Below are 14806 nucleotides of genomic sequence, written 5' to 3'. Positions count from 1 at the left end.
CGACGAAATATTCATCCAGCCGCCGCAGAGTCCAGAACCACCAGATCCAATCTAGACACCATCACAGAGGGGTTCACCACTTCCATTGGTGCCTCTCCGATGATGCGTGAGTAGTTCTTTGTAGACCTTCGGGTCCGTAGTTAGTCGCTAGATGGCTTTCTCTCTCTCATTGAATTCTCAATACAACGGTTGAGGGAGTCCTGGACTAGGGGGTCCTCGGGCGTCCAGGCTATGTGATATGGGTCGGACTAATGGGCCGTGAAGATTTGAGATCGAAGACCTTCCCCCGTGTCCGGATGGGACTCTCCTTTGCGTGGATGGCAAGCTTGGCGTTCGGATCATGCATCTTCCTTTCTTTGTAAACCGACTCTATACAACCCTAGGTCCCTCCGATGTCTATATAAACCAGAGGGTTTAGTCCATAGAGGCAATCATAATCATACAAGCTAGACATCTAGGGTTTAGCTATTATGATCTCGAGGTAGATCAACTCTTGTAATCCCTATACTCATCAAAGTCAATCAAGCAGGAAGTAGGGTATTACCTCCAGAGGGCCCGAACCTAGGTAAACATCGTGTCCCCTGCCTCCTGTTACCTTCGATCCTTAGACGCACAGTTCGGGACCCCCTACCCGAGATCTGCCAGTTTTGACACCGACATTGGTGCTTTCATTGCAATTAACACACCTTTCCACTTGTTTTGCTTTACTAGTGTGCTTAAACCTGCACACTGAAGCTATCTTTTGGAGATTATTTTGTCTAACATGGATAATTTTGGTTGATGTTTAGCCTGTTGTGCTTAACAAGCTTCTCGATGTACCTACACAGGACATTTTTGGGAACGACTGTTGTTTTCCATCGAGGTTAGTTTCATCCCATGGCTTATATATGCTCACTGTTCAGGATATCGGTAGCTGGTACCATATAGGCCAGGGGCTGATAAAGGGACTAATTAGTGAATCAGACTTTTAACTGAATATATCTTCAACCCATTTATTGTTAGGTTAACTAGGGTCATATGTAATATATCTGAGGCTACATAGCAACATGCATGTACTTAATGTCTACATATGCAATCTTAGGCTACATAGCAACAAGGAAGAGTGTTACCTTAATGTTCTGATGATGTCTAGATATACGTAGAAGAGCAACAACAACAACAACAACAACAACAACAACAACAACAACAACAACAACAACAACAACAACAACAACAACAACAACAACAACAACAACAATAACAACAACAACAACAACAACAACAACAACAACAACAACAACAACAACAACAACAACAACACAACCCTGTTTGGATACTCAACTTAGCTAGAGGTTAGAGTTAGTTTCTAGCTCATGACTAACCCTGAACTAACTCCATCCAAAGAGGTGTTTGGATGACAGGGTTAGATACTTAGATTGACAATAAATCCACTAGGAGAACTAGCTCCGATTAGCACCTCTTGGGTTGGATAGTTTTTTTGGGTGGGTTATATATGCAACTAGCTCAAACTAGCCCTCATGTTTAGATATACTTTAGGGCTATTTGAGCCCGAACTAGCTCAAACTAACTCTAACCCATGGATACAGCAGCAGTTAATCAACCGATAATTTGTAAGAATGCAATAAACTCCTTCCGGCCCATAATATAAGATGTTAATTCATCTAATATGTCAGTATATTGGATGTTATAACTTATAAGATATTATAAAAGAGTGTTGTACTGTATGTCATTGGTAAAGATCTGCGCTTCGACCCTTTCTGCGTATGGGGAGATGAGATATCGATGAACCAACATCAAGTGAGGAAGCTGATAAAGATTGTTAGTAAAATGGGTCAAAAGATGGCAATTAAACTATTTGTTTACACTTTATCCAATACAACAACATGCAACACGGTAAGTAAGAACTCTGCAGCCTTCTTTTTACTGCCCATAATGAGTTGTGTTAGATGACAATGTCTGAATCTTTTTTCCTTTGCAGTGGTTCCAAAAGCAGTTTACTCAAGATTACCTCTCGAACTACATGATTGGTGGGCATGCAAAGGTTAAAGTATTTCTACCACACGATGATTATCTAGATGTTTTCATGAAGACCGTGAAGGATGGGCGGTCGACCATCACAAGGGGTTGGACTAGAGTCGTGCGTGTCTTCTGCATGGAGGAGGGCACAATATGGGTATTCCACTTCACCTTGTTCAGCAACCAGAATGTATTTCACCTCTTTCTTTACCGTCTTTAATAGTACAAGTATGCAACTGCGGTTCATCATTCTTTATTTGGTTCTTATGTAATTCTTGATATGTACCTATGAATCGAATAATGCATTGGTTATCTAAACCTGATGGATATGAATAAAGCTATAGCATACATTCAAATTCAAATTCAAATTCGATACAATTTGATATAGCAGCAATTAAATTATGATGAAATTACGCTCTCCAGGTCGTTACGACACACACGGTTGGTAAAACACAAACGTTTGCGATATACACCATAATCCGAGACAGTTCACAGAGAGGAAACTTGTGCAAGCGTCCACACAGTTGCCGTTTGCAAAGCGTGTGCGATGTCAGAAAATATCACAAACGATGCGGGCAAACTAAACGTTTGTGATAGTTGCCTTATCGTACAAGATTCGCAACCATGAACTGTTTCTGATGAAGTATGCATCGTAAACGTTGCACCACAGAATAGCGTGTGCGATAGTTGTCATGTACGACGATGTTACGACGGTCCGACATTTCATAATCCTATCCGACACTCGTACGATGATTAGCTAATCTTCTTAATTAGTTATCGCATACGGTTCGGGAAAAGCGAATGTGTGTGATTGCAATTTTAGCAAGGTATTCTCTGCAAGTGTTGTAAAGTATTAACAAATAGTTTGATAACAAGATAATTGGTAGCAAGTAACAAATAACTAAAGTTACAAGGTGCGGCAAGGTGGCCCAGTCCTTTGGTTGCAAAGGACAAGCCAGAAATACTTCTTATAGTGAGCCAAGCATTGTCGAGGACACATAGGAATCTTGTCTAGTTAACTTCATCATGATTCATTAATTCGCGTTCACTACTTTGATGAATTATTATGTGTGTGGACCGGTGTTAGGGTGAGTTCTTACTTCAATAAGCAACTCACTTATGATTACCCCCCTTGCATGCATCCGCAACTACTAAAGAAGAATTAAGATAAATCTAACCATATCATGAAACATATGGTCCAAATAATCCCCTTCCAGAATAGTGCATAAACCAGGATTTAACCTTTTGTCACTCTCGCAACCCATCATGCACTTACTAATTCAAAATGCCTTCCCCTAGGCCCAAGCATGGTAACATGTCATGTAGTCTTTCACACGACACCACTAGAGGAAGAACAATATAACACATCATCAAAATATTGAACGAAAACCAACTTCACATGATTAATTATAACAAGACTTCTCCCATGTCCTCAAGAACAAACTGAACTACTCACAAATCATATTCATGTTCATGATCAGAGGAGATAAATATATGATTAACAATCTGAGCATATAATCTTCCACCAAGTAAACCAACTAGCATTAACTACAAGATGTAATCAACACTACTAGCAACCCACATGTACCATTATGGGTTTTTTGACAAAGATTGAATACAAGAGATGAACTAGGGTTTGGAGATGAGATGGTGTTGATGAAGATGTTGATGGAGATGAGTCCTTTCACGATGAGAGGAACGTTGGTGATGACGATAGCTTCAATTTCCACCTCCGGAGGGAAGTATCCCCGGCGGAACCGCTCCACCGGAGAGCAAAAGTGCTCCTGCCCAGGTTCCGCCTCCAGACAGCGGTGCTTCTCCCGAAAGCCTTCTCCTTATTTTTTTAGGGCAAATGGCTTCATATAGGAGAAGGTGGGCCACGGAGGCCTGCTGGTGGGCCCACAAGCTCAAGTGGCGCGCCACCTGAGGCTCACTGGTGGGTCCCCTCCTGGTGATTCTTCTTCCAGTACTTTTCATATATTCCAAAATAAATCTCTATAAATTTTCAGTTCATTTGGAGCTTCGAAGAATAGCTATCTCTGTTGTAGCTCTTTTCAGGTCCAAAATTTCAGCTGTCGACAATTTTCCTCTTGTGATAGAACTTGCAATTTAAGAGAGGAAAGCCATTAGAATGACACTAAAAGTGAAATATAACCTTAAAACAAATAAATAACAGTAGGAAATATGATGCAAAATGGACGTATCGTGGAGCACTCATTATGTTCATCTCATTCTCCTCCAACAATTTCGCATATGATGTATGAACATTATAGCTACAAAATCCAATGACCTCAGCAAATGAACCAAAGTTCACCGGAACAAAGGGATTTTTTTACCTCGCTGGTGTTTCCACAAACATGTTGTGGATGACCGTGGAGTTGACGGGATCACGGGGCACATGGGCCGCCAGATTGGGTGGAGGTGCCCGTCCTTGAGCCGCCACCCCTTCTTCCTCGGCCCCTTGGCCGGCGACTTTGTCCGTCCGCTGGAAGGGGTGGAGGACACGCTCGTCCTCGAGTCGGCGACCGAGACGGGAGGGAGTGCTGCGAAAGAAGTTGACAGGCGGCGGGCACGGCTCCATGGACGACGTGGTTCCCTTGCCGCTTCTTCTTCACGCTGGCGGCGAAACGAGTTGGCGTGACGGTGGGAAAGATGGCCGCAGGAGGCGCGGAGGATGAGCCGACACTAATGTGGGGAGGCAACGCATGAAATTCGCCGGCCGGCAGCTGCCGGTGTTCCATGTCGTCGATTGTGGGCATAGCGAGGCGAGACTTGGCAGGGCCCGGGAGATCGGCGACCGCGCGCCGGGGGGAGGGGGCGGGGTCAAAGAAATGACGGAAATGTCCCTCGCACCAGTCGCGCGTCTGATATAGGAAATCACAAAGGGAGAAGGGCTGGACATGTGCGGCCGCAAGTGCCGAAATTTACCGCTTCCCCAAATTTTTTTTGGGACGGTCCGTTTGAACGGTTTTTTTAACCTCGGTCTTATAAAACGGTGGTTATTTTAGCGGAAGGGACGACATAGGCTAATAATCGTTGGATTGAATCCCTCCATACCTAAGCAACGTCAGATCCTACCATCGTTCACCCGTGGTGCATAAAAGGTCGTGTGTGCAGCTATTTCGATTTGCAGGATGCGCTGGAGATGGTGAATTTTCCGCTTGCTGACTGAAGCATTGGTGCTGCTCTCATCCCCACCCCGGTTCGGCGTCGCGCACGCCACACCGGATCCATAGCCAGTAGCCAGTGCGATGATAACCCATCACCCATCCCTGCTCCGCCTCCGCGCACCCCTCCCCGCCGGCCTCCGCCACGGGACTTCACACGCCTTGCTTTTCACCGCCGCCGCCTACTCTCCTCCGCCGCCGCCCCTCCGCCTGCTACCTCTGCGCGTCGCCGCTGGAGGAGCCTCACCGGTAATTCCACGAAACCCACTCTATCCTAAGCTTGTCACATGCTTCGTTCCAACTCAAGTGACTTGCGCCGCCGCAGGTAGGTCCTGATGGCGGCAATCGCGCGACGCCTCCCCCGCTGGGAGCCGCGGCGCTGGACTTCGCGCGGAGCAACTTCCTCCCGCTAGGTAAGCTTCCTGTTTCCACGCGATCTCAGTCTCGTTCCTAGTTGCATACTCAATTGATGTGTAATTTCATACTGCGAATTTCTGTGTGCAATGTAATGCGCGTGTACGAATAGTTGTGAATTCTCACCGAGTCAATCCAGGTGCAGTTCATTTTCAAAAAACAAAACAAAAAAAACAGCTGCATTTGAAATGCAGGCACTCCCTCCATCTACTAATACAAGGCCATTTCGTATTTTTATGTCTAACTTTGACCATTCATTTTACCAACAAAATGTGAGTTATATACCATCAAAATATGCCATTGGATGCACATTTGAATGAACTTTTCAATAATATTCTTTTACGATATACAACCCATATTTTCTTGACCAAAATTATAAGTCAGAGTTTGACACGAAAAACAAAGTGGCCTTGTATATAAAAGAGGGAGTATTAACTCCAGGTTGTGTGTAACTTTGCTTGAGTATGATGTTGACATTTGTCTGCAGAACGGAAAAGTGGCGTAGATTTGGATGTTTCTCTTTTTCTCTTTCTCTCAAGACATAGCAATTTTGCTTGTTTGAATATGAACCAAGTACTGTTTGGTATTGTAACATTAAGGTCAAGGTGTACAAATTGTATCCTTTATTCGTTGCACCATTTTGCTTTGGAGACGTTATCACTATGGTTTGTGCACATCTCAGGTCGTGAACTTAAGTTTATTGATTATTATCTTTCTTATCTTAGCTCTAATTGGTGGGATGACTTTGGGACTCCTGGATCCAACTCTTGGTTGCCTTGCTCACAAATATTCCCTGTCAAAATATAGCACTTTTGGGATATTCGTTATATCAGGTTTGGTTTCTTAACCTAGCGCACATGGTGCTATGTTTTCCTACAGTAATGGCTTTCTCTTGCATAGGGCTGACTCTGCGCACTAAGGAGCTTGGCGCAGCGTTACAAGCTTGGCCTGCTGGACTCTTTGGACTAGTATGACCTAGTGTTTAGTCCTCGTTTGTTGCACTTGTTGATCTACTACGGCTCTGGCCAAAATTGATAGTATGATCATGGGGACATATGAACCCACTTTCAAAACTCAGTGAAAAATTGTATTCCCATGTTTCAAAAACCTACAAAACAATCGGTGAAGGTAGACTATGTGATTTTTCATAAAAAAAAACTATGACTATTTGCGCTTGTGTAAAAATAAGAAAATGTGAAAGATACAATGACCATGACTATAGCTTCCTTATTTTCGCATTTTTGCTCAGGTCACAAATGGTTATAATTTTGTATGAAATTTTACATTGGCAGTTTCCACACAATACCTATATGTACGATTTTTCTTGGTAAGGTTTTGGAACTTAGAAATATGACTTTTCACTTAATTTTAGAAACGGGGTCATATGTAGCCAATTTCTAAAAATTCAGATACTTTGTGGATGTAACTGTGTCTACTTTTGAAGTATATCTGGATTCAACCTTCTCCGTCAGTTTGGACTTTGGTCAACTGGTCAGTGCATGAAACTTAATATGGTATTAGAGCCAAGAGGTCTCGGTTCAAGACCCGGCCAACACACTATCTATGAAAATAGTTGCGGCCTACATCGACCTCACGGCTAAGGCTTGAGGAACGACGCGAGGGAATATATTACCCTCTCTTTTCCATCAGTCCAGACTTTTGGATGAACTGGCTGGAGCATGCAATTTTCCCTCTCGGAGGGAGTAATATGGTATAAGAGCTAAGAAGTTGAGCCACAAATGAGATGGGGTGTTGATTTATGTGGATTGCCCAATCTTCTCCATTAGTTCGGACTTTTGGTTCTACTGGTCGGTGCATGAAACTTTCTCTATGACTTTAGTTACAAAAAAAACTCTGCCTATGTTGCGAATAGTTTTTACTCCCTGCATTATGATCTTAACGTTATTGCAGATCACATTTCACGCTAGCATTTGTGTTGTTTACTTGCAGTCCAATGTTGCCATTCCTATTTTATGCAACTGTTAGTTCCCCCATTTTGCTGACGTCTTTTATTGTTACGCGTCTCATCTCAGGGCTCAATTCTGTTGTTCACACCTTTTCTTGCACAATTTCTTGTGCAAATTCAGTTCTTCCCTCGTGAATTTATCACTGGTACAAGCCTCATCATCATGCTTATTTGTCCTATTCTCATAAGGATTTTCAAAATTTTATCCTGTCATTTCTTGTTGCAATGTGGCAGCCCATGCCTTTGTAACCGCAACTAGTTTGTTTGATGTTCACAACACATCTTGTAGGGTTGGCTATGTTTTGTTGCATGCCGACAACATTATCAAGTGGAGTCACACTAACACAGGTGCCACTCGCCTCTAATCATCATCCATTAACATCAACTACTTTATATTATTTTCTGGATAGCTAGTTCCATTCAAATCTAACACAATTTTACCATTGCTGGGTAGCTTGCTGGCGGCAACTCCGCACTTGCTCTTGCAATGACAGTCATATCCAATCTACTGGGCATTATGTTTGTAAGCACAACTTTGTTATTATATTAACCTTTTGTTTTCAAGCATCGCCACTGATTGAAAGTTTCAAACAATAAACCCAATATTGAGTTACATACTTAACTTATTTGAGCGTTTGAAAATTTAAAAAACACAAAAAGATATTATTCATTTTTCTTTTGTTCAATTTGAGTTTGATAATTCATGTGAGTCTTGATCTCCTTTTATATTTTAAATGTAATTGTCGTCTTGTACTCTTGTGTAAGAGTTACAAAATGCAACCCTCAGTCCTATAGATTAAACCGTAAAGAAAGATAAGCTGGATTGTCGACCAAAATCTTTCATAATGATATGTAATGAACTTCTATTAGTCTTGTCACAAAGAATTCCAGAGATTTTGAAGTTTTTTTCGGATTGTTTTAAGATAACCATCATGTTTTATTTTTTCGTTTACTTTCCACAGGTTAACTTCCCCTGCTTAGGAAAACCTGATCATGTTTCTTTGATCATGAACCAGGTACCTTTGTCTCTTGCAAAATACATTGGCACTGGAGCAGGAGTGTCTTTGCCTACTAAGGAATTATTCAGAAGTCTGGTTAACACTCTTTTAATCCCCCTTATTTTAGGCAAGGTATGTAGCTATTCATATCTTTGTATTCCACTCCATGGCTTTTGTTCTGTTATTTCAATACAATGTATCGTGTAATTTATGTGCATAATTTTCTTATTGCACTTTAAGTTTTGTAGTTGAATAACAGAGTCTGTTTTTTATGCTCATGTGTGTAAAACTGTAACTGTATCAGTGGAAAAATTTTATATGACAAACGCGATTTTTGGCATAGTTTAAGAGTCAGTTCGAATGAGCATCCATGTGAATATGCTGTTAGTGCAAATATGGTATCAAACCTTTAAGGCTTTAACTGGAATGCACATTGCAACTAATTTTTGTTTCATGACGAAGAATAAGGAGGAGTCCAGGGGTGCCTGTATTTGGACTCATCTCCTTTAGGTGCATAGTATTAGTTTTCTTTGCATTTTGTATTTCAGTCAGTTTCGCTTCCTGTTTTTGAACTGAAGTGTGGCGGGTCTGGTTTTGAAGTCGTTTCTTCATTTTAATTATTTTGTTAGTTCAGAGCAATGCAAAATTTTCCTGCTCTAGTGCAAGCCTGAAATAATAGGAGCTACACTTATGGTTTGTTCTTTATCAGGTTGCCCGAGAAACCTCAAAAGGTACGCAGGATTTAATATCTTTTCTTAAATTACTTTCACTTAGCAAGTTCTTAATCTGGAGTCCTTGTTTGTATTCCTTCTGTAGGTATTGCTGAATTTGTTGATGGAAATCGCCAGGGCTTTTCAGTTTTAAGTGCTGTTCTTCTCAGCCTAGTATGTCTCTAGCATGACTTCACTCATTCTTTTTCTTGCATGAATATATTAACTGATTATTAAGTCCACCTGTTTGTTGTATTAGTTTGTCCTGTTGTACAGAATTCGGCTACACTAGTAGTTCATCCACTGATGCTTGCTTACTTAAGATAATTGGAAAGGGGTGGGGTTGGTGGGACATTGAAGCTGTTCGAGCATTACACTAGTAATGATTTTATGTGACACTTTAATCTCCAGCACTCTGCAAGCTGGGAAATGTATAAATGTAATGGGCACCTGAAATTATTTCGTAAATTCTCTAGCATCAAATCATTAGTCAGATTATTCATATCAATTGTTTGAAATATATCATGCATGTGCAATGGGAATTTCTTTGCATTTGTAGCAATCTGAATAGTCATACAGATCAATGCATGAGAGGTGATGCTGGGTGCACGCATACTGGAATTTCACTAAAGAGAAAACAGAGTAAAACACCAAATTGGGACAATGGAACTAATCTTTAGGAGAATGCTATGAAGTAGTGCAGGAAACTACAGTGTTTTAGCTGTAGCATACTGTAGTTGGAAATGATTTTATGTTGACTTTTATTATTTTATTTCGGTCTAGACAGGTTGTTTTGGAAGCAAATTTGTTTACCTTAGTGAGTGGCTAATTTATGATTGGTGATGGAAATGAAGTATTTTAAGACATCTGATAGTAGAGAAAGCCTTTTTTCTTTTCCATACGCCTCCCAAAGGGGAGTTGAGTCAGGTTCCATTACTTTTGCATAACGGAATAGCAGTTCAAACACAAAAAAAGCATAAAACTTATGTAAACAAAGAAAAGCAAAAGACTACGAGGCCACAGCCTCCTAACCTGAGCATAGTCACAACAAATATACAGACCACCCAACCTAGGGCCCAAAATCAACAAGTTTAACAAAGGGCAAGCACTAGATCACCCAGCAAGCGGCCTCTCAAGACACCTCTCAGGCATTTCATCAGCAGAAGATGACAACCATTTTCCTGATCTTCATTCGTCATCAGACTCCTCAGATGTAGCATTTTCACCAGCTTTAGTTATCTGCAGAGTAGCACCAGCCGTATGAGTCCACACAGCTTCATGTGCCCGCACCACCGTGCGCTGGAGCATCGTCGCCCCGTCCAGCAAGTTCCTCTTGTCTGAATTGTTCTGCAAACCTGTCCACAAAACAGCCTTATTACTTGTTTTCCAGATTGCCCAGCAGAAGGCTGTAGAGCAAACGTACAAATCCAACTGAAAAAAACCCGTACAAGTCCAACTTTTCAGATAGAGCAGGTCTGCAGAACCGAGAACCACATTTTAGCTTTAAAGGGGAAGAAAGTTTTGGGGGTTGCTCTTGCTTTTATGTTGTTCTTTTAGTTTCTATCTATTACAAATTCGCCTATGTACACTGATTGGAGGACATTACATGTTTCCATTTCACAGGTCCCATGGATACAAGTAAGTAGATCAAGATCTCTGCTATTGTCCGTTAAACCAAAAGCTTTCGCTATTATTGTGACTATTGGAGTGTATGATTTTTTATCTGACCTTATTGTAGTTTCAAATTTTCAATTTTATGTAACTATTAGAAAACGTTGTTCTCAGCATCTGTAGAATACTGTATCCCTAGACCATGTTATGCCATTATGTCATTTTGACTAGGTGAAGTTTGTGGTTGAAATCATTCCATACTTGATACTATCACGCTTGCAATATTTTTTCACAATTATCAAACTAGTAACAGTTGTTACCACTTCTCTAGTCTGGACCGAATATAACTGTATGTTTTCACTTCTGGTAATTAATTGAAAACCTATCATCCGGCCTACTGAAATTATGCTCACAATTTGTTCACCTTTACTCAACGCTTGCATTACAAGTTGCATCTCCAATTGGTTACAATTTGATATACTGAGGCACCTACAGGTGTTATTGAGCAATTAGATAATATAGTGATAATGGTACTTTTTGTATACCGGTTACTGGTAGTATCATTTTGGACGGGATTGGGCACATGTTACTCAGTTTACGCTTACTAAGTAATCAGCAACCAAATTGAAATAATATATGTGAAAAGAAATAATGAAAACTTGCCTACTTTGTTCGATACAAAATTGTTTGATAAAAAAGAGTACCCTGCTTCATGCTCGTAGTGACTGTTAACTAGGTATTTTTGTGGCCACTGACGAGTTATAGCGTTTTCTGCTTTGGATAGGGTTTGCTGCTTATTATTGTTGGGAATCTAGTATCAAATCTGATTCTCTAACGGAGGCATATTTCCTGTCACAGGCTTCTACATCTTGCTCTGCTGGCATTCAATGCTACAACACTGCAGGTCTTGTCATGTCTTAAACAGAAGGAAGAGTCAGTCTTTGCGAGAAAAGAGTATGCACGAGCTGTCATTTTGGTGGCCAGTCAGGTCAGTCTTCATCAGCAGCAGCAGAATAAAAATTTGAGCAAATTGCAGTTGACACCACTAACGTCGACTCAAGTTGCACAAAACACTAGGGGTTAACACTAAGGTTAGATGATCTATACATGTAAGACAATGTAAACTGATACAGAATTACCTGCTGGGAAACAACTAGGCTAAGGTAGCGTAATTTCAAAAGGAAATTTACTGCTTAAACCATGGAATCACTACAAGTCGTCGATCACGGGGTTATCACTAGACACACAGAGTAGCAGAAGCAGAGTCGATGAAGTGTGCCGTCGTGGTCCTAATCATACTACCCTATTTGGGAATGCATCCGGCTGAATCAAAGTGTGCTCGCTAATTGCGGTTGTAATAGTAAAATTTGCTAAACATGCAATTATTATTCTCTCAGTGTGACACCAAATTCTGTAATATTCTAGCTTCTGCTTAATTTTTTCTTGATGTCGTACAGAAAACATTGCCAGTGCTGGTTGCTGTGGTTGAGCAGCTTGGAGGTGCTCTTGGGGAGTCCGGACTTCTGGTCATCCCATGTGTTGCTGCGCACATTAATCAGGTACTTGTTGCGCAAGCAGCAATATTGCTCTTTGCACTTGCTTTCTGTCAATACTCAGGAGTCATTGCTGATGTATCATATAAATCGTTTTGCAGATCATTATCGATTCTATCCTAGTAAATTGGTGGCGCAAAAGAGATCAACGATCTACTAATGCAAAATAGCTTCAGAATTTGAATTTGATCTAAGTGCAAAGATCTACCCGAGCGAGGCTTGACAAATCCATGGTGAAATAGGTTAATTGGACTTGGTAGACCGCTTGGTGCACGACAAGGCCAGGGTCCTTATGATCCTAGAACCATTTAGTTCGAAGTCTACATCAATGTGGAGTAGGATAACGCCAACCATCCAAACCATGAACATCGTCGCGCCCCTTATGTTAGCAATTTCTAAACTCAAACTCTTGGATTTTTTTTCCTGCTACTGTAATGTGTTGGCTTGCTTGTGTAGTTTCAAGGTTCTATGAGACAATTGCCTAAAACTTCCAACTTATAAAACTGGGTGTAGAACTTTTCACCCCCTATCTAGTCTTTAAACACTCAGATCGTAACAATTGCTAACAAACAGCACCATAACCATGCACACACCGGTTAAACCTACATGTTCCTGGTGAGGCGAAGAGGTGATTGTCTAATATTCGAGATCATTGTGGATGTTTTTTCTTGAGCGATGGCAGCTCCACTATTGTGCAGACATGGTTAGAGCTGGGGCATCGTGGAGATTGGCCTTTGCTCTGACCCTCCATTGGATGCCCACAAATTTCCTACGCCGAAGATTTTGGGCTCCACGGTACTCGCACTATGCCGACAAGAGTAACATGATTAGCAGATTGATGTAAGTGGTCTGAATGTTAGCCGCGAAACAAACTTGGCGAGTCGCTAGCAAGGCTAACTGGAATATAGGGAAGATGCAGGTACACTAGTTTCTTCGTACCAGTGTAATATGGCGAAATATACAAGTTTGTATTACAAGTTACTCCCTCTGTCTCAAAATGTAAAACTTCTTTTGACACTAAAATATCTCTTGAGAGAGAGGGAATACTTTTTTCACGCTGATTTGTCTTTTCAAAAATACAAGTGCAAACACTTAAAACTGTATAAGAACATTTTAAAGAGAAAATATATTTGAAAACTTGTTTTTATCACACATACAATTCATAACAAATGGTCAACCAACCTGTTAATCTACCAGTTTGTGTGAGAGAAGCATGTTTAGACTAAACACTTTGCTTTTCATCATGGTATGTTGCTTTGCAAGAATATCGTCGAAACTTTTTTCATATGGGACCCAGTTTTAAAAGTCTCGTGGCGATAAACATTCAAAAAAATGAAAAAAAGGAACATCATGTGGGATCTAGTTTTACTCAATAATTCTCAACTTATAAGCCAGTGCTAGAAAATCATGTTCATTCTAGACGCTTGCTTTCTGTGGCTAAAAATTTGCGCTTCAAAAATATTAATCGGAGTATGCTCATGTGGGATCTAATCCTTGGTGATCTGGTCGCAAGTAACACACCGGTGAAAGATGATTGCACGGTTTGAAAGCAATGCATTTTAAAATTTTAGGAAAAAAATCACATGACAATGGCATCATTTTATTTCTTTGTATGCGAAGTGTGGTGTCCGGACCGAGTCGAAAAAGTAACAAGCTCGCATTTAGCACTTACGAAAAGAAATATTCCAATTCGATGGAGGGAATAGATGCACCCCTTTTGAGTGGGGTGATAACCTAAGCTTTGTAACTCCATGATACTAGAGTCTTCCTATTGAACGCTCTGTGCGTCCACTTTTCCCAGCGAATTTTTGCTAGTTTTTCCAAGTTTCCATTGAGTTTTCAGTTGTGTTATTTTGTTTTTCACTTGGATTTTTTTACAAAAATACGTTTTTTTTAAAATGCATACGTTTTTTCATACTTTAAATATGTATTCTTGGATTTGTTTTATATATTCTAAAATCAATTGTTGAACTAGAGAAAGGTAAAATAAAAACAGAAGAAAATAGGAAAACAAAACAAAGAGAAAAATAAAAAAGAACAAAAAAATATTAAACAAAGAAAAAATTGACAAAACAAAAACCAAATGGAAACATGATGAATCAAAAGAACCCCAACAATAAATAATTGTCATTTGTTGCCTCTTGGCTTATAAGTTGAGAATTATTGAACAACAAGTGCTTCAAAGGGATCCAGCCATCCGTTGCCTCTTGGTGAGCTAGATTCAAGGAAGATTTTCATCAGTTGGTGCACAGGTCAAAAAGTGAGCTAGTACCATTCATCACCAGCCTAGTTGGCTCTCTGTAGTTAAAAATCATTTTTCTCCTGTTGTAAGTTAAACTTGTAAAACAGGGACGCTACTAATCCCTCCCTC

The 14806-nt window shown here is 40.6% G+C and overlaps 1 protein-coding gene across 1 annotated transcript; it reads left to right on the top strand.

The window, feature by feature from the left end:
• The first annotated feature begins 5160 nt into the window (after positions 1-5160).
• On the top strand, positions 5161-12962 carry LOC119275508 (probable sodium/metabolite cotransporter BASS4, chloroplastic). The gene is made up of 14 exons (XM_037556370.1): positions 5161-5432; positions 5509-5596; positions 6323-6430; positions 6498-6565; positions 7631-7709; positions 7853-7911; positions 8018-8086; positions 8580-8693; positions 9271-9292; positions 9378-9445; positions 10895-10980; positions 11741-11870; positions 12340-12441; positions 12537-12962. The coding sequence occupies exons 1-14, from the start codon at positions 5268-5270 to the stop codon at positions 12603-12605; spliced, it is 1227 nt and encodes a 408-aa protein (XP_037412267.1). The 5' UTR covers positions 5161-5267; the 3' UTR covers positions 12606-12962.
• The last annotated feature ends 1844 nt before the right edge of the window (positions 12963-14806 follow it).

Source organism: Triticum dicoccoides, chromosome 3B (genome assembly GCF_002162155.2).
Source record: "Triticum dicoccoides isolate Atlit2015 ecotype Zavitan chromosome 3B, WEW_v2.0, whole genome shotgun sequence".
Classification (NCBI taxonomy): domain Eukaryota; kingdom Viridiplantae; phylum Streptophyta; class Magnoliopsida; order Poales; family Poaceae; genus Triticum; species Triticum dicoccoides.
The sequence above is the reverse complement of the archived record's forward strand: the minus strand, read 5'-3'. Positions and strand labels throughout refer to the sequence as shown.

What these genes read in the sequence shown, in the direction of transcription:
- LOC119275508 (XM_037556370.1), top strand. Translation starts at nt 5,268, where the DNA reads ATGATAACCCATCACCCATCCCTGCTCCGCCTCCGCGCACCCCTCCCC. An exon ending in GAGCAACTTCCTCCCGCTAG is followed by an intron (nt 5,597 to 6,322) that starts GTAAGCTTCCTG and finishes TTCTTATCTTAG; the next exon opens with CTCTAATTGGTGGGATGACT. An exon ending in TGCCCGAGAAACCTCAAAAG is followed by an intron (nt 9,293 to 9,377) that starts GTACGCAGGATT and finishes TTCCTTCTGTAG; the next exon opens with GTATTGCTGAATTTGTTGAT.